This window comes from Lepisma saccharinum, chromosome 16, assembly GCF_977018435.1.
Source record: "Lepisma saccharinum chromosome 16, izLepSacc3.1, whole genome shotgun sequence".
NCBI lineage: Eukaryota > Metazoa > Arthropoda > Insecta > Zygentoma > Lepismatidae > Lepisma > Lepisma saccharinum.
The window spans coordinates 48,980,501-49,001,222 of NC_139244.1; the positions used below are offsets into that span (position 1 = coordinate 48,980,501).

Here is a 20,722-nt window from a genome sequence, read left to right on the forward strand (position 1 = left end):
TCTACAAAAAATTTGTAACAGTAGATCGGAATGTTTCGTGCGTGACCTATAAAGTGTTTTGTGAGTTCGCACTGTGCTTGACAACTTGAAACGCATTTCCCTCACAATGTACGTTTGTAGAGTTCGCCCTTCGTATTTGCAACACCTCATTTGTTTCTGACCATGTCACATTTGTTTTCCCCTTATTTCCTGATTGTTCGTAACTACTTGCTTATTTTTTTTTTGTTTTCATTAAACTAGAAAAAGTATCTTGTTGACAAATAGCTCACTTTTGTGTGAACATTCAGTCATGCATTTTTATTTAAAGCTTTGAGATGTTCAATGGATTTTCACATCTATTTTACATTTTTCTCCCAAGCATGTGCTTCAGAGGTTTCTTTTAATATCACGACTTATTCGTAGAATGTCAGATGTTTGACAAAGTTTTCATATGTAAGATACACTTGGATTAAAATGAATGTTAGTATCCAACATGCATGTAATAGCTAGCTACAAAATGAGCAGTTGAACATACAATGAAGAAATTTTGGAGTTGTATAATGTGCTATTATATATAGATGATTTTGTTTTGACGTTACAAATGCTTCAAAATCGTATTGTAACTGTATTTTAATAAGATAAATTTTGTTGGCTCAGATTTGTTTGGATATTCATCATCATCAGGTAGGAATTTTTTTAAGATAAAACAGGAAGTAATATACACTGACATAAATACTAAGCTCAGTCTTGTTTCACATAATCTTAAAAGTTGTTTGTATTTGCAAATTTTGGGAGATAGAAATGATGAAAAATTGTTAACAACCCTCCCCCTCTTTTTTAAAAAATATAATGTCTTGTGTTATTTTATTTCCAAAATAATACAGGATTGTGAACTAAACAAAGTATTTGAGGTATTATACATATTCTTGTACAGCACATTCCTACAATGAAATTAAAGTTTTAAAATACTTTTTGGAAAGGTTTATCTACCAATGTTTAATTTGCTGTAACCCAAAGTAGGGAATTTCCTGTGGTATAGATTGACCACAAGGAAAAAAACCTTGGGACGAATAGTCCCCGCTCAGCTTTCCCTTCTTCCCGCCACCTGGGGCCATAAGGAAGCATGGTCCACTCTCCCCCTCCCCTACTCACGGGGGTACTGTGCACAGGAGTCGCGGGTCTGCGCAGGTTGTTTTGCTCGTGGTTCCACTATAGATATACATTCAGATGTATAATTTCCAGATTGTAGTTTGTATCCCCATTAATTCTTGCAAAGTGATTTTATAAATAAACTTTTGTTGCAGAAAGTTTTGCACATGATCTCTTAACCGAATCTTTCTTACCTTTATGCTTGAAACATCACTTAAGTTTTTTGATACTGATGACACTAACTATAGTATTTTTTTTAATCATAGTCTTAAGCAAGATTTCCAAGCTGTTTGGTAATCCAATCAAATTTTGATGAAGCCCATCAAGTAGTAAAGAATTGTTTGAATACAACAAAAATTATTCCCTTTGATGGAAATAGAAAATAAGTTCAATTTTTTTAGAGGATGTGGAGAGGAGCTGCAAACTGTGGGGAAGAATAGAAAGTGGTGGGTTATAAACTTTAAATTTAAGAATTAAGTACTAAGTTGATGTAATAATGCCTATGGTATATCTTTTTTCTCGCCATCCAAAAAAAAAGTGTCCATCGCTCATCCTTACTATTTTTTTCTGATTAATGTGCAACAAAAATTAGGGGAGGGCAGGTTCAAATGTGGGGTACAGTGTTGCATAGAGCGTACATTTATTTCAATTCTGTTGATGCAATTGAATATGGAGTCAGAAGCAATCAGGCTAGATAGACATGATGAAATAAACAAACATCTGCAAACCGTTGTCTCTTGTGGAGAGTGGAAACATCCTTTCTCAAAATTGTCACTAATCATGATTATGTTTTGACATTTTTTCTCTGACATTGTTTGTTTCTTTATCTGTTCCATGTTTAAACTGTCTTCATTAAAGTGTGATTGTCATCCTGAACTAGGAGAAACTGGCCTCTTTGTAATTACAAAACCATTTTCTTGCCCTGCTTTCCCTGTTGGCATTCTCGTACAAGGGACAAATGTTTTGAGCGACCTTCACTGCTTTTGCCCCTACATTAAACTCTGACAGAAGAATGTGTCGGAAATGTTTTTTTTCCTCTCACTGAAAACTCATTGTTATTATTGTTTAGCCCATAAATAAATCCATCTTTCTTCAAATCGGTAAAATTCATTGCTTATTCACAAGTGCAACATTTGCATTCCAATTTATGAAAGTTAATCGATAAACTCCTAACACTACACCATACCAAACACAAATGCTACGAACACTTGTGCATCAACCCAATACAATATTTTTAAATAATAATTTCCCAGAAAATACAATTTTGCATTAAATACTGGTTTTAATTTTTGAAATTCTTATTTGCATGCATGTATAATTGTTATTATACTGGAAGGTGTATTTCACGAGACAATAGTGGAATTATGCTGTTAGCTGAAATTAACTTGTGTACATTTTTATTAAAGTGTGTGTTTATCTTTCCCTACTTTCACACTTAAAGACAAAACAAGTTCTTATTGTGTTGTTGCCTTTGATATTGCATAGTTTTGTTGAATTCTTATTTTTCCTCAGTCACATGTAGCTTAGGTTTACATCAAAGTGAATATTGCTATTAGTTTTGCTTTGTATAATGTCAGGTACTACTTTGTAGTTATTTTCTTTTGCTAAGTTTTGTTGATTCATTTAGTGTATAACAATAATAATTTTTGTCAAGCAAAATAAAGTAAGTAGAATGTTTAACTAAATATTAATTGTGTGTTTAATGTTCTCCAACTCCAAGCACTATGTTGGAAATGTACAAATTCATGTAAATATTCAGTGATATATTTGATGTATATTCTTTTAACTTCCAGTTTGGAAGTTTCCACTAGTGGCATTTTATGAGAGCTTGAAGCATTAAAATATCACCTTGCATGTAACAATGTTTATCATCATTGTAGGTATTACAAAATATTTAGGTAGTAAGCTTTCATGTATTTCAATATTTTCTGGACAATATTTGTAATGTTCTTGATGTACAATATATTAACTGTAGTCTTGTTTTATTCTGCAATGTAATAAAGCTATTGTACTGAGCCAGCAAATACCATATTTTTTTTTCCTAGGTCCACATTTGATTACATTCCGACAATTACCTCAAGAGGCCTGGTTATCCCAGTACCTGCAACTCGCAGTTGGTCATGTTGTGCATGTTGTCACCTCTGAATATTTTTCATTTTTTGTGTTAATAGTATACATACAAAACTATGTATTCTGTGATGTAGCAATATATGTAGCAATACAATAGTTTCGTTCGATACCCGGTGGAGGCACAAGTGGTTCGGATCCAACTTTAAACTGTAGGTCCAGTCCCAATTAGCCTTACTGTGCATAAAGTGGACTTAAAACACCAAATCAATCAATCAATCAAAAACAATAGTTTCATAAGAAGTTTCATATTTTCAGTGAAAAACTATATTCTGAGAAGCATGGTCATGTATATTGGTTGTCACATCTATCCTGTGAATACTAATCGCTTGAATATTCACGGAATCACCACCAAAAAATCCACCTTGAATGTCCAAATAGTTCGAGAAAAATAATAAGTTTCGGAAAAGTTTGGAATTGGGGACTATCCCGCCAGACTACTAATAGGCTTGCATGAAAAATTAAAAATGCTTCGTTCTCATACAACCACCATACACCGACAATCCACAAAGATTTGTTACTTACCCTTGTATAATAAGGTGTAAATATGGTTACTTGGTAATTAGAAAAAGTAAACAGTGTGTCTTTAAAGTACTGCTCCTGTCGCACCGGCCTTATGGATGCTAATTTCTTGATTTACTGGAACTCACCATAAAAGAAACATCTTTGATGTCATGTGACCCGTTAATATATGTCTGAAGAAAAATCCTGAAAAATAAATTGAGTAAGTTTGGAATTTGCGTTTATCCCACCAGGCCCCTAACATGAAAAAAATTAAGTTTGTTCTCATACTACAAACATGAACCTACAATCCACCCAAGATTTGCTGCTTACCCTAAGAAGGTTTAAAAAAAATAAAATGCCTTTGTAATGGACCATATTACTGAGTCACTGTCACCAGCAGACAACTGAGTAAGATTGTCCAAACAAACCTGTCATGTTTTTTTTTTTTTTTTTGCAACAGCATATGTGTAATATATAGATGTATGTATTCTCTGAAATCTCATCTTTACATTGTTATACAGTACATATCACAATTTTGTTTCATGACTTGTGCCACAATTTTAAAAGCTACCTGCAAATGTGAATCATCACTAGGTACTTGCATTTTACCGGTGAATATTTCTGGATTGTAGGTATGGACCATGTTAAACAGGGTGGCGACAGACCGGGAAAAGTCAGGGAATTTGAGGTGTCAAAAAAAGTCAAGGAATTTCGTCATCCGGGAATTTTAAATTCGAACACTCTTTGGAGGAAAATTGTTATAACTCTGGCACTATGGGAGCAATCTACTTCGGATAACTTTTGTTTTGCAGCTAAAACATCAGCGCATGCAACCGTGTACAATTTAGAACACCAGACCTAGGAAGGGGGTCTTGTGGGGCACGTACCCCGAATTTCAATGGAAAAAAACATAAAAATCTGGAGTTTGCTCCCTCTTCTCCTGCTATTTTGGCGAGAAGGTGCGAACTTTAGTATTGTTTTCAAAGAATGGACGTTTCCAAAGAGAACGAAACATGATTCATGTTCTTGGGTGCCATACAAGTTGAATAATAATCCAAAATGTGATTATTATTTTTTTTACGAAAAATAGGTAATTTGCATTTTTGGAGGAAATTCATTATAACTCTGTCACCATGGGAGCAATCTACTTCGGATAACTTTTGTTTTGCAGCTAAAACATCAGCGCATGCAACCGTGTACAACTGAGAACACCGGACCGAAGAAGGGCGGCTTGGTGGGGGGGGGGGGGCTCGTCCCCTTGAATTTCAATGGTAAAAACATAAAAATTGGAGTTTCCACCTCTTCTTCCGCTATTTTGGGGAGAACGCGCGAACTTTACTATTCTTTTCAAAGAATGGATATTTCTCAAGAGAATGAAACAGGGTTCATGTTCTTGGGTGCCATACAATAATAAGCCAAGATGTGATTATTATTTTTTTTACGAAAAATATGTAATTTGCATTTTCGGAGTAATATTGTTATAACTCTGGCACTATGTGAGCAATCTACTTGGAATAAGTTTTGTTTTGCAGCTAAAACATCATAGCATGCAACCGTGTAAAATTCAGAACACCGAACTGAGGAAGGGGGGTTTGGGGGTGCAACCACTGAATTAAAAAAAAAAAAAAACAACAACAAAAAAACTGATTTGCCCCCTCTTCTCCCGCTATTTTGGGAAGAGGGCGCAAACCTTAGTATTCTCTTCAAGATTACAGCTATATGCCACTTCTTCCTGCCTGCATGTGTGTGTGTCACTCTCCAACCACTAGTGCTGCGTATCGGCACCATTGGAGCTTTTTTCAGCACACCCCTCGTATATGAACTTTCAGAAGCTTATATTATTAGTGTTCTTGTTTTAATGTGTGGTTAGCTAAATCAGGTACCTATACAATGCTATTCTATAAATTCCTTGCGTTAAATTTCTAATAGGCAACCTACATACCCTTTTCATCGGCATTAATGGTATAACTGTATGTTGTCAGTTTCACAGAACTTCACTTGGATATACTGTACTGAAGCAGAAATGCCATTGATAATGTAAGGAAATATGACACTTTATTTTGTTCGATTCAGTTGTTTCACTTATATGCAAGAGTTAAGTTGTTTGCTTTGCAGAGATGAGAGAAGTAGCTTTATGCATTGAAAAATGAGTCCGCACTCATGGTTCTTGCAAGCAGAGGGTTCCAAACCCCAGTGGAAATATCAACATATAATACCGAGAATGTATAAGGAGACTGATAAATTACAAATTGTATTTCTTAATCAATCACTCTTCACTCTTATCTCATTTAGTCGTAACTTTAAAAATAATCAAATATTTTATTTTAAAAGCTTACTGCGTATGACAAAATTCCGTAATCTTCCCTAGCTTGTGAATTGTAATAATTTTCCAATTTCACTATTTTCAGTTTGGATTCAAATCATAGAGAATAGAGAAATTCAGTCAATTTCATAGATGATGATGTTGGTACTTAACAGAACCATACGTGGATCTGTATGAGTTTATTATTGCCATTTTGCAAAAACATCGATTTAGTTTAGTTTTTATTGTCAGGGAAAAATGTACATTTTGACCTGGATAACTGGAAAAGTCAGGGAATTTCATTTCTGCTTCTTTGTAGCCACCCTGTAAAAGCATAAACATAATTTCTTTTTTTCAATTACAGGATCTTGCACTTTAGGACAATATTTGTTAAAGCTTTACCATGAAGGAGTAAACTTGCTGTATCCTTTGAATGAACAGCTGCATGCAGAATATTAACCACCTTTAGCGGATGGCCAGTTTCAAGCAAAACCACCCAAATTATGGTATTCCGAACAGCTGGTTTCGATTGAAACCACTTTCACTTGGTAGTACTTACCTTGAAAATTACATATGATATTTCACTTCAGTCTATTTTATTCATTAGTATGTGAAGATATGACACATTTGAATTACAAAACCATATATGAATTGTTACTATAAGTAAGCGGAGATTGAGAAAAAGTCCTTCGTTACGCCTGTAATATGGAAAGCTAAAGATCCTCAACAACTGTATATTTTTTTAAAAAAAGAAATACGTTTTACATTTAATAATGAGTAAAAAAGCAACACACTAAACAAGGTATTACAATGAAGGTTCATGGGAGAAGGGGTGGGGTGGGGGCAAAGGCCTGATTTTTTAAATTTGCCTGGACTACGTGGTTAGAAATTGCCATTGCAATAGCCCAAATTTCAAAATTTTCAATACATTGCAAAGTTTCATCTTTTTTTTTTTTTTTTTTTTTCAAAAATTGCAGCATGGTCATTACATATCCTCATAGAGTAGTCTTCAGTTGTGCTTCCCTCAAACTTGGTCCAGGTAGTGTCCATAGGATCACTAGAAGTTATATTCCGGAAATTGTTCCGTAATTTGCCAACACTGCCACTTTATATAAAGTTATTTTTTTTAGCCAATAAGTGTGTGTGATTTCAACGAACCTTTGCATTGTTGTGGGAATGTACCATATAACATATAACATACAATATTCATAAAATAATCAATGACTTCTCAAATAACTGGAATAAAAGAAAATTCTTATTCTATAAATGTTTCTATTTTGTCATTATTCTCTGTGCTAGAACAGCTGATTTTATACAAATTTTAGGGGCCTTAATTTGAAAGTAGCCTAGTTATAAATCACACTTCGATATTTTTACACTAAGTTTTTACTTACTAGTCTAATAATTACTTATTAGCCTATTCTTAATAAAATGTATCTATCACCTTTGTTGAGTTTGCCCCCAAATATTTTTTTCTTTTCTCTCTTGTGCACATTTGTGTGTGTGTCTGAACATTTGAAAATCATTCACATACATATTTTAATTCTAATATTTGTAATTTTATGTAAAAATTGAATGATTAAAGTGACTGTTACAGTGATTTTTCCTAATTATCCTCTGCATGGCGGAACCTCGCGTGAGGGTAAACTCGTTGGAAGACCACCTCAAGTGTGCGGTTTTCAAACTTAGCACAAAGTACAAAAAGAAGTATCTTGAGAACTAATTGTCGTAGAGAGATGAAATCAGTTTTGTTTTCTTTCCTATGAGTGAAATAAATAGAGGTACATTATAAGGTTGTGCTAGACTTGCATGGGCCCCGAAATTATAGATAATATCTAGGCAACATCAAAAGCAAACCACATGAAGATTCATAGTCCGGGTGCCACATGCCTAAAAGTTGCATAACCTCTTTTTCATGTATTTATCAATGTTTTGACTGAGTTTGAAAGCTTATGTGTTATATACATATCAGTCCGATTGATGTCACTGTCAATCTTGAGCAATGTGAGTAATTCAAGATTGCGTCCAATATGGTGGACTTTCCAGTTAATGACCTATATCTCAGTAACCAATGGTTGTAGAGAAAAAAAAATCTTTTTTTAGTCTTGATCCTCATTAGATGGACTACGAGAAAGATTATTTAGTTTTTGTTACCTTAATTTAAAAAAATAATCCTTAAAATATGTAATTCTTCCAGCACTTTTTGAAGTATTTGCCTTGTAACTTTGAATAAATTAAATGAAAGGAAAATGTTTCAGATCAAAGTGGTAGCCCAATTCGTAACCTTTACAACAATATAAGACTTAATGCATTTGAATGAAAAGTAACACTATAAAATGTGTCCCAAAATGGAAGATAGTTCCAAACAAGGCCATCTTTATCACAGGCCTGGAGCAAAGTCCTGAATCATTGGATAAATGCAAGATAATATGGTAGGATTAATTCTTCTATCCTTAAGGGCATGCGATACAATTTCCACGGGAGTCTTCCCAAGCCCTTCCGTTCATGGCAGTGTGCCAACTTAGCTCCCTTGTAGCCAGATCTGTCTCTTTTGTGCACTCTAGCCGGACCCGGGGGCCGAGTGGTTAGCACATCGTGCTGGGATGCCAAGTGTCCCGGGTTTGAATCCCTCTTGGGCTTGGTTGTTTGCGAATGTCCATTCATCCATTTCATCACTCATCCCATCTTCACAAATTAGCCAAGAGGCACAAAACGCGAAGTAAAATAAACTAAATCAATCAATTTTTCGTGCACTCGTTTGGCTGTGAACTGGGATGCCCACCTCCTGTGCCGCAGTATGATGCCTTCTCTGGTTCCGACCCACATAGACCACCTTTCATCATAATTGTACGTGGGTGACACTAAAAGTTTTTAGATGCGGCAACACTGATTGCAGCAATACATTGTCTCTAGGATATGTTGAAGTTAGTAGTCTGTGAAGTGTGATAATGCTGCAGAATTTATAGTTGTTAATTGTTGTGTGCCAGAAATTAGTCAATTATTGTCGTGTGTGTACAGTAAAATGGATTTAACACGGGAGCACTTCAGAGCAATGATTTTTTACGATTTTCGAGCAGGTTTAACGCAGCAGCAATGTTATGAAAGGCTCCGAAATGCATTTCAGGAGGAAGCCCCATGCCGTGCGACTGTGTTCAATTGGTTTTTAGAATTTCGACGTGGACGTCAGAAACTCAGTGATGAATTACGTGATGGTCGTCCTGTGACAGCAACTTCTCAAGAAAACGTCGACAGAGTGCATCGCATGATAGAGGAGGATAACCAGGTGACATATGCAGTTATTAGTGCAACACTGGGTATTGGTATGAATCAGGTTCAAACGATCCTGCATGACCGCCTTGGTGTCAGGAAGCTCTGTGCCAGATGGATCCCACACCATCTTACTCAGGAGCAAAAACGGCACGGGTCACATGGTGCATGAAAATGCTGGACAAATTTAACCAAGGACAATCAAATGCAGTGTATGACATCGTAACAGGTGACGAAACTTGGGTGTACTGTTATGAACCCGAGCAAACGACAGTCGACGCAGTGGATCTTCCCGGATGAAGACCCACCAACAAATGTCAGGAAGGGACGAAGTGTTGGCAAACAAATGGTTGCCACTTCCTTCAGTCGGACGGGCCATATTGCAACAGTGCCGCTACAGGGACGTCGGACCGTTAATGCTGAATGGTACACTACGGTTTGTTTACCGGAGATCGTACGGAAAGTTCGTGAAAAATGCCCACGAAGTCGTATTATTGTGCATCAAGACAATGCGCGCAGCCATACAGCAGTACGAACAATTGAATTCTTCAAAGCTTCCAACATCGAAGAAATGACTCATCCTCCTTACAGTTCCGACCTCGCCCCTTGTGATTTCTTCCTGTTCCCTAAAATCAAGGATACATTACGAGGTTCTTCATTTCCTACTCCCGAGGAGGCAGTCACCGCCTTCGTTCAGTGCATTCAAGAGGTGCCTGCAGATGTGCTTTCACACTTGGTTTGAGCAGATGAACAAGTGTATCAACTGTCATGGAGAATACTTTGAAAAATTATAGCATTCATACTTTTGGTCTCCAGTGTTTTACTTGCGCGTGTCTAAAAACTTTTAGTGTGACCTATCGTACATTTGCATGTGACGTGATATTGTTATATTGGCTGCGTCACCCCACTCTCTCTTATCTCCCTAGCTATTCTTTATAGCGCAATGTTAGACGTGAAATTGACATAATATTGTCGTCAGGGAATTCTTTACTTTTGATTTCATACCACCATCGGTGGATTATTGAGATGGGCGATGCCGCCGGATCTAGATGTTGAAAACTAAGAATAAATTGTCATCAATTTAGTGTTAACGATAATAGCAGTGCCCCACCCCTTTCACAACTAACATTACCCTAGAAGGCACTTTATTCAAGGCCCATTCGGCCGATACTGAAATAAATGCACAATTGGTGCGTAATTGTATCTCCTCGCCTTAAATATATATTCAATTGAGTAGCGAATCGATATCTGCGATCTAATGGCTGCCATATTGGATATTTTTTGATTTGGTATATCTCTGGAATGGTATCCCCTATCAACGTCCGGTTTTCTCAGAAATGTTCCAAACTTTCATAATAAATCTATTTTTGAAATATAAGATAGAAGTTTTGCAAAAAAACCTACAAAACATTTTATGAGAATAACTGCGAATTGAAATTCTTAATAATTCTTGAACTAAACAATGGTATTTTCTATTTTGTAAGATTATGAAGTGTTTGTTAGAAGTCTTTAGATAAACTGAACCCCTATTTTGGGTATTATACCTAGTCATATCATAAATTCGGTTACAAAGTTAATAATGAAGTACAGGTACAGTGAGCAAGCTAATGTATTAATATTTGAGTGTTACAAAGGTACAGGTCTTACCAACACAGAGCACCAATCACTGTTCAAAATGGCCACCTCTGGCCTTCACACAGGCCCCTAAGTCTCTGAGGTCAGTCATCGATCGCAGCATGCACGGTCTCGACGGGAAAGTCCGCCACTACCTTCACAAGAGAATGCTCGAGGCTCGCAAGGTCTGGATGCCTCTTCCTACAGACCATGCCCTCCAAAACCGACCACAACCTGTAGTCCAATGGGCTGAGGTCGGTGCTGCTGGAGGGCCAATCAGCCAGAGCAATGAAATCAGGCACATTCCTCTGAAGTCACTCCTGTGTGGTCTTTGCCTTGTGGGCCGGTGCTGAGTCCTGCTGGAAGCACCACAGCTCATTGTTGAACTTGGTGCAGGTCAACGATTTCACAAGTGGCTCCAACACTGTCACTTGGTACACTTTTGCAGATGTTTTCACACACCATGTTCACAGAAGTGGAGGTCAGTTGTGCCATCGTACGAAACTCCCCACCAAACCATCACTGGGGTGGGATGATGGCCTCTCAGGATCCGTGGCGTGTTTTCACAAGCTTCCTGGGATGTTGAGGCATAAACAGTCATTTTGATGATTGTAATACTCTTCAATCGTGAAGATTTTTTCGTTCGTGAAAAGGATCCTCGTGTGGCCACAATTTGCGTAACACTGAAGGAGTCTTTGTTTTCTGCTTCCTCTAGACCTTAAGCTGTGGAGTGAGGAAGTGACGAGTACTTCGCCGATAAGCGCAGTCCAAGGTTACTTTGAAGCACATGCGACATCGACATTTTCGAAAATTTCAGCATATCGAGCCATCACTGCTTGTTTCCTGGCAGGATTTCGTCGGATCCGCACCGCCACTGCTTTCACGAGCTTCTGGCTCCTCACGCTGCAAAGTCTATCTTTCCTGGGGCGGCCCTCAATTGTCCCTGTGTCACAGTATCTGTTGATGGTCGGATGGTGATTTGTCAACTTTGTGCAGTGCAATTATTACCACTTCGTTCTCGTGTACACCCCACTCCATTCGACGAGCAGTGAAATTCACCTTTCTGCTACCACAGTCAAATACACAATGATACTGGTTGTTGTTTGATCCAATATTGCGGGGTTACCTTACCAACCAGTGTTGCCATCCCTGTCTAAACTTTGTAACAGAATTTATGATATGACTAGGTAATTATAAATTTACCTTGTAACATTTTAAGATAAATACAGTTTACAAACAAGTCAACATAGTTTCTGAAAAAAGGAGTCATTGAGATGTATACAGTATTAAATTGTTGTTGTATTTGAAACAAAAAACACATCTGATTGTAATTCATGATACAAAAGTAGTAGAAACTGTCTACCGAATTCTTTTGTTAATCACTCTTTGGATCTTTCCTTTCTTTATATCCTTCACATTTAAATAATGTACAGGGTGTCCACCTGAGACATCTCTAATTTTAAATTACAATGGACATTTCCAATCAATTTTTTTTACAACAATTTTAAAAACTACACCCTGGAAAAATGACTCCTGCAAGTTCTCGCGTTTCTCTGCATCCAGTTTAAGGCAGAAACGAGACTTCCTAAGTTGCGAGGCGAGGCTAGCGTTGCGCTGAAAACACGGCGCCGCCATGTTACTACGTCACTCCTTAGGGAGAGCTTGTTTGTCGTCTGCTTCGAGCGTCCATTTCCGGATGGGTAGCCCATGGTGAGCGAACACGTGCAGCAGTTTTACAAATCTGTACCGATTTAAATAATGGAAGAAGGAGCGATAGTGAAAAGGAAAGCTATGCTTTGTAATGATCATTCTTCTATGAAATATCTGTGCTGTTCACGTGCAAGATAAATGAAAGGGTTCAGCTGCATGTGTGTTCTCAGGCCATGCGAAAAATATTGCTGACCAGACACTCAAAAATATTTTTTAAACTTATATTTATTGATATTTACCGTAACCTATGTAGTGCAAAATAAGAATTTTCACATTCTTCACTTTATTTATAAAGCCTATTTAACTTCCTTTTCCATAAAGTAATTTCAGTTTCTGTTCCATTTCTGTTGCGCAAATTATGATCAAATATTTTTGTGCAGATAAGAGAAAATACACTGAGAAGATTACATTAGTTGCACAGTACACATCTATACTTAGTTTATGTATAATTATTACAAGGAAATAATGTGTATATCCATGGGCGTATTTAAGGGGGGATTCAACGGGTCCAACCCCCCTCTTTTTTTGGTTCACTAAAATTACCAGTTTCCTTGTTCTATCCGCTTGTTCATAAAAAATTCCTTCGGACTTATTTCATTCTCTTAAATTAGAGACGTATAGGACGGGATACGGATGGGAAGGAAATTTCGTAATTCCACACACCAGATGGGACTGCAGACCAATATCTGCAATTTCCTGATAGTTTCGGAATTTCTGCGATAAGAAACTGCACTGAGACTGTCAAATCATTTATTTTTTCCCTCTCGAATCATATTAAAGAAATTTGTTTCTTAAAAACGTGACACGAGATGAACAGAAAAGTATCAATACTAAGCAGCGTGACTTCGTGACTACAAACCTACAACTTTGTCGGGTCCAACATCCCCTCCCCCCATGCTCCCCAACAAGCTTCCGGCCAGCAATGTCCTGGATAAAGCAACCCTAATCATACCAAAAGTTGATCCATCGCCCCCCCCTCCCCGTGAACTATATATACACGCCCATGTGTATAACAATATCCCATACTGAAATGGTACGATATAATTATTTTGAATTTTGTACTGCGAAAAAAGCCACCTCATCTCGTTACCCTGAACGCATTAATTGGTTGGTTCACAACTTCACCACTAAGGATCCTATCGAGACGAGACATGGCAGCCTTGGTCTCGTTCTCGTTGCGAGTTGTAAATGTCTGTCTCGTGTTCATTTGTAAATGTCTCATTGACAGTCTTGTCTCAATTTTTAAACATCCGTCTCTGTTTGAGGGCCGCGGTGGCTCAGTCGGTAACGCGTCTGACTACCATGCTAAAGGTCCCGGGTTCGATCCCCGGCCGGTTCAAATCCGGGAACTTTTCTAACGGTGGAAGCGGCCCCGGCGCCTACCCAGCGTCGAATAACATGGGTACCTGGGGGAAACCCTGGGGGGTAAAGGCGGTCAGGGGCGTGATGCTGATCCCATCACCCCCACTCACGACCGGATCAAGAAAGTGTGGGGCGTTACCCCCACACCCCCTATACGCCTTCATGGCGTGGTGCTAAGCACAGGGGAACACTTTTTTTTTTTTTACCTCTGTTTGGGAGGGCAATTCTCGTTCTCGTCTCGCCCTCGAAAACTGAATATTATTCTGCTTATATATGCAAACCACACCGCAGATTCAGAATTACCAGGAATGAACTGGAGTTGTAATTATTATACACAAAATTCATGATTTATCTGAGGAAGTCGCATGTTCCAGGTTTGACTCTCGACCTGGACATGACTGTTTCCTTGTGAGTGACATTTCATTGAACTGGAAATTGTTACATGGGAGGATGTTTGCTCGAGACTTTGGGGACAGCTAGGGGTATGATTCTATTTTTAATGTTAGTGTTGCTCACAAGATGAGGCATGTTCCGTCTCGTCTCATAAAAGGAGATGTGACAAGTGAATGTTATCGAAATGAGATGGGACAGAAGAAAAAGTTCGTCTCTTATCATGGCAGGTTGGGTGATACTTAGATTGTGCTTGTTGGTGGTGGTGGTAGTGTGTGTGTGTGTGTGTGGGCGGGGTGTACTCCTGCACCCCGACTTCGAATACTGCTTGTAGTTATTCATCTTCATTGTAGCGATTAGCCAAAAGTGGGAAGAAATGTGATGTTAGAGATGATACATAATAAATTAACCATGCATTCTCATCGTTGCGGTTAAACAAAGTGAACAGAAAAGCGACGTAAAAGTAGGCTAAATACAAGAATTTGCAATATATGTATTAACTGAAGAAAACTGTCATTTACTGCAGGAAATTTAAGAACTCACCGTACTTTTTTATACCGTATCACCTCTTATATTGCAGAAATTGGCATGTAAACCAGTGTGTTCTAAAAGTATTATCTTAAAATTTGTGAAGAATATATTATGACGAAAATAATTGTAATTCCAGAAAAGGCATTCCTATAACATTACGTTCTTGCCAGTCAGAACCAACCTATGTATTCGCAATGAACAAGGCTGTTCACGTGTTCAGCCATTGACTGTTACAAGTTTTGCTTTGTCACCCTAATGGGAAAACCCTCTACCAAGTGGCTGAATTATAGTAAATACTGCTTATTCATCTCCAAGAAATGGAGCACAGATGTTTGCACTGGGAGTTGTAAGATACTTGTTTTACACAGTAACAAGTGACTTTGCTGTCGCTTCCGCGGCTCATGATTAGTTGACGGGACGAGCAGAAGCTCTGCCTGCACGCATTTCTAAGTGATGACGTCAGAGGACGTTTTCAAATGCGTGACGTAGTAGGTGAATTCCAGCGGTGTTTGAAGGCGTGTTTCTCGAGAACCGAAACAAATATCGCGGAGATATTTTGCATATCTCATGATTGTGTCATTATCTGTAAAATGAATGGATTTAAAACTTTTTTCATGTCAAAGTGGAAATGTCCATTGTGAGGAGACTCTTCGACATTAGAGCCTTGCTGTTTGCGGCATTATGTATAAAGCAACTCGAAGTTGTTTTTGGTTTTTTAAATTTTTTATAGTGCACTTCTACGTGGGCTCCTTTTGTAACCCTCGAAAATGTCTTGCCAATACTCAAATCTCAATGTGCACTAGCCTGTCAGTGGTGATGGAGTTGATGGCATTTTCAATTCTCCTGCGGAGATACGAAGGTCACACACAGGTAAAGTGTAAACTGTGTTTTATGTAACCCCACAAGAAGAAATCCAGAGGGGTTATGTCCGGAGATGGCAGTAGCCACCTGATTGTTCCATTGTGGCCTATCCATCGCATTTGGAACGTTCTGTCCAGAAACTCGTAACATCCAAACTCCAGTGTGGTTGTGCATCATCCTGCTGGAAGATCACATTCGCCTGCAGAGAAAGGAGCTGAGGGACAGGAAATTGCTCAAGCATGTCCAAATACAGTTCCTGGTTACTGTTTGCTCTATGAAAAACTGTTAAAACAATTCTGTCTTTCGTCAGTGCACACTACACATTCACCTTTTTGCTTTTTCTGGCGTCTTTTTGATTATTATGGGATTTGGGTAGGCTGGATTTTGCTCGATTCGATCCAATATTTCAATAGCAAATTGTTCTAGTTATGGTCTGTCTTGTGGCTGCAGTGCCTGTTATGGTCTGTCTTGTGGCTGCAGTGCCTGTTATGGTCTGTCTTGTGGCTGCAGTGCCTGAACAACCTTCACTTTGTATGCATGCAAACGGAGATGTTTATGTAGCACCTTGTGATGTTTCATCAGATGTAAAGACAATTTAGGTTTGGCATGACGAGTTCCCAGCCATTGGGAGTACTAATAGACAGGTTCTGGCAGAAAACACACGTCTGATGAAACGGTAGAGGTGATCAGGAAGGCCTTCGAGAGAGGCCCGTAAAAGTCAGTTCGCATAGCATAACGAGAGCTGAACACCCCATGCTCAACAGTTCACAATTAGCTGCATAAACATCTTTGTTTGTATGCACACAAAGTGAAGGTTGTTACTAACAACAAGTTACTAACTTTTCCAGCGAAACTTTTAAAGGGTCTATTAATATTGGTGGCCTCTGCCACCATCTGCTTGGAAACTCGTTGAGGCAGAAAATGTTAGTAACTTGTTCACGTGTATTTATTATACAACCACATAGTTTATTCCCTAATCAAAAAAATAAGATTTTTTACCAATGTAGGTAATGTGTGTGTGTCAACTCCACTGCTTAATCGAAGAACTTTCAAATATATGAAGTGTTAATTTCTCATGCGTCATTACCAAATTGTGAGAGTTGCAAATACATGAAAAGCAGCTTCAGTGGTTCGTGACTACTGCACTGTGTATGGGAGAGGAGGGGAAACACGCATTACTATGTATTGTACAAATTATAGCCATATTCTACCAATTAATAGCTACGTGGAGAACAATAGATTGTAAAAAATGTTAAAAGTATCAGTATAATGAATCTTAGACTAAGATAAAGGAAAAATAGGTACTAATTATCATTTTAGGGTACCGAGAGATCTATAGGTCTAATTTTATGAGTTGTGAAAATCTTAAAACTATTTTTCATTTCTTGTAAAGGATTAAAATACACACATCTCTAAATTCCTAGGTCTCCTAATAACAATATCAGCCTCTATTTTCTGTTGTTTATCTTCCCTCCATTTGATGCAAGTTGCTATTAGGGCTTGCAGGGCTAGTGTATCACTTGTAAACACCATTCCAGTTCTTTTAAGTTTGTTTAGTATTACACTAAAGTTATTTCACCTGTCATGCTATCTATCTTGTAACCCTTACGTAGACAGAAGTTACTACTCGTACCTTACTTCAGTTTGTACTCAATCGTGAGGTATGTGCTGTGACTTGATCTAGTTAAGGTTACATTGTTAATTTTGTTGGTTGCATGGGTTTGCTTACATTAAACATGGTAATTTTTGTTCCAGATATGGCCAGTTTTATGGAGAAAGAAGTGCACCGTATTTTCCAGTGGGAGGAGACCCAGCATCAGAAAGAAGTCATCAGTTTGCTTTTGTGGATGTCGACCAAGCTCTCCCTGCAGAAAGGTAGGTGCAGATATCTTTTGCACTTTTTCTAGGGTGGTGGTTCTCAACATATGCCAATTTCATATAATCAGCAGTTTTATCAAATCCGCACGAATGCACTAAATGCATGTGCAGTTGTTCGCACAAGTGGTTTTGTAACACGAAAATGCATGTGCCTTTAAGATTCAGCTTCTTGGTCAAGGGAGGAAATAGAATTTAGAAAGACAATATTAAAGCCTAAAATTGGACACATCAAAGCTTTTGTTTTACAGTTTATGCAAAACTAGCCGTTTTCACAAAACACAACTGGAAATAGCTTGACATATCTACATGGTGGCCGGATAGTCCTTTTACACTGAATTTGATTTATGTGGTTGTGTACACAATGCTTGCCTCCTATGGGTACCAAAATGCCCATATACATTCATCCACAACAGCATATATCATGAGATATTTTGAAACACTGTGGAGACTGTTTTTCAGCTGCTCGCTGGAGCATCGGCGTTTCCACACATTTTCTTTCACAAGTCCTAAAAGTGCATTGTCATATGTGCTGATATCAGGGCTAGGGCCAGACATTCTGCTGACCCACATCCAATCCAGCGATTTGCGAAAATTTTGTCCAGACGTCTGGGGATGATAAAAGTGAAATGTGGTGGTGCGCCGTCGTGTTGAAACCAAACTTTGTCTGCAAATCATTTTGTCATCAATTGTGGAAGCAACCACTCGGTGATCATTCTTAGATATCTGTGCTGATTGAGAGAGCCATCGAAAAAATTAAGACCAAGCATGTGTTCTGTCATCCCTACCCAAACCGTAACATGAGGTGGATTGTCCTAAATTTCCTAAAAAAATAAAGGGTTTTCTTTCGCCCAGATATTCCGATTGTGTGAACTGCAATACATCATTCATGATGTCTTCCATTGTTTTTCCGGTGATCTGGTGTGTAGACCAACTAACTATCTATCTAACCCTCTTATACCCGAAGGTTTATGGCTGTAGGAACACAAACCTTCCTGTCTTTTCCATTCTTACAGGTTTCATTTAGGTCCATCTCAGCATTATCCCTCCATCTTTGTCTTAGCCTTCCTACATGTCTCTTACCATCAGGTAAATAATAAATAATCCTGTAAACTCTTGTTTCCTTGCCCTGCCCACCTAAGTCTTCTCGATTTAATTATTCTAGTGATATCTGAACGTGAATAGGGGCATTCACGGAAAGTGGTCCTACTCCATGTAAATAACAAAATGAAGTAACATTGAAATTATTATTGTTTTAATTGCATTAAGGTTTAGATATTTGTGAATGCATATAATTTGCACATTTCACCAATAAAAGTTACCAGCATCTGCAGCCTATGTGTTTCTCAGACAAATGAAGTCAAAATTTGCCAAATTTTCAGTGTCTCACATGTAACACAGTTTTGTTAATGCTTTGTTCAGCTTATGCCATCATACTCATTTTTTTTTCATTTGTTAGACACCACAATGTACTTCATAATTCTATGAAATCACTTCTTTACGAATATTTTAATCCAATCTCATGTCTGGAATGTTAAATTTTTTTGTGCAAAATGCCTCACACGTAAACCTGGAATGCCCCAATACATATTATGTAGTTCTAAATTATGTAACAGTCTCCACTCACCTGTCAGCTCATCCCTGTTAGATCCAAATATATTTCTAGGGATTTTATTTTCAAGTACTCTTAATTTATGTTTCTCTTTCAATGTAAGGGACCACATTTTGCATCCATATAATACTGCAAGCAAAATTACTGTTTTTGTATAATTGAACTTTTAGTTTCTAGATATACGAGAAGATATAAGTTTATGAAGAGAAAAGTAACATGCATTTCCTAAATTGTCTGTTTTTTATTTCCTCTTTAATATAATTTTCATTTGCTAGTGTTATTCCTAAATACTTGAATGGAAACTGATTCAAACGTGTTATCAATAATCATATTTTGGTTATTGCCTAACACTTTGTTTTGGCCTATAAACATATATTTAGTTTTCTCTTTGCTAACTTCCAAAACCTATCTCTTTAGCTGCTTTTAAAAATATTTTACCATTATTCTTAATTGTATTTAAATCATACCCCATTAAGTCTACATCATCTGCATATCCTAACAGTTGTCAGACCATTAATTTTAGTCCTTCCTAACAGCATATTTTAAGGCAAAATTTAAGAGCAATGGAGATAATGCATCTGCCTGTCTTAACCCATCATGAATTGTAAATTTGGCAGACATATTAATACCCACACAAATTTTACTTCACCCACACACAAACCACCACATGTTCTTTCACAGTGAACACTTGTGTCCGCCATCTTGGACACTTTTTTCCCCCCACCAGGGTAGTCAGTGGTGCCAGTTGCACCTCAAAATGCCCCATTTATGATTCATGACGTACATTTTGTGCAACCATGTAAAATGCAGTGTAAAGGGACTTCCTGGCCACACTGTATATTTTTTATGCCGGAATATAAATATGTTCAGTTTAATTGTAAATTTGAAAATATCCAACTCTGCTACATAGTTTTCCAATGATAGAGATATGAGTGTCCTGCAAAACAGGGAGGAAAATACTGTCTTTGTTTGGGGTAAGTTTCAATACCATTAATTCAAATGTAATTCTGTTATTGCAGTGGGGAATATAATGGTAAAGTTGAGAGCCATTGTACCCTAGATGTTACTTTGTGCATGCATTGTGATGTGAAATTTTATGGCATAAAAAAAATCCTGCACCATAGAACCACTAGAAATTAGCAACAAATGCTAGTTTAAATTTGTAGTGCTTTGGATTACATGTGGAACAAAATTGAAGTTTATTTAAAGTACTTTTATGCTCACGTAAAGAAATTTAGATTTGACCTACAGTGAGAATCAGACCTTGGACCCCTTGGTTGAACCGCTGTGCTATTCGTGATTTCCTATTGTTTATAAAGGGAGGGAGAGGATACCATTTAATTAATAAATTATTTTTTTTATTAACAAGGCAAAGTAAAATGTAGATAATGCTGTTTGAAAGTGGGCCTTGACATTCAGGTATTATTTGAGTTCAAATG

General features: G+C 37.6%; 1 protein-coding gene across 8 annotated transcripts in view; it reads left to right on the forward strand.

Annotated features, from left to right (window-relative positions):
• LOC146000476 (uncharacterized) overlaps positions 1-20,722 on the forward strand; it is a 234,248-nt gene that overhangs the window by 39,316 nt on the left and 174,210 nt on the right. For all 8 annotated transcript variants that reach the window (XM_083138146.1, XM_083138147.1, XM_083138151.1 and 5 more), the window contains exon 4: positions 17,552-17,671. In XM_083138146.1, the coding sequence (XP_082994272.1) occupies positions 17,552-17,671 (120 nt within the window). The remainder of the gene's footprint in view (positions 1-17,551; positions 17,672-20,722) is intronic.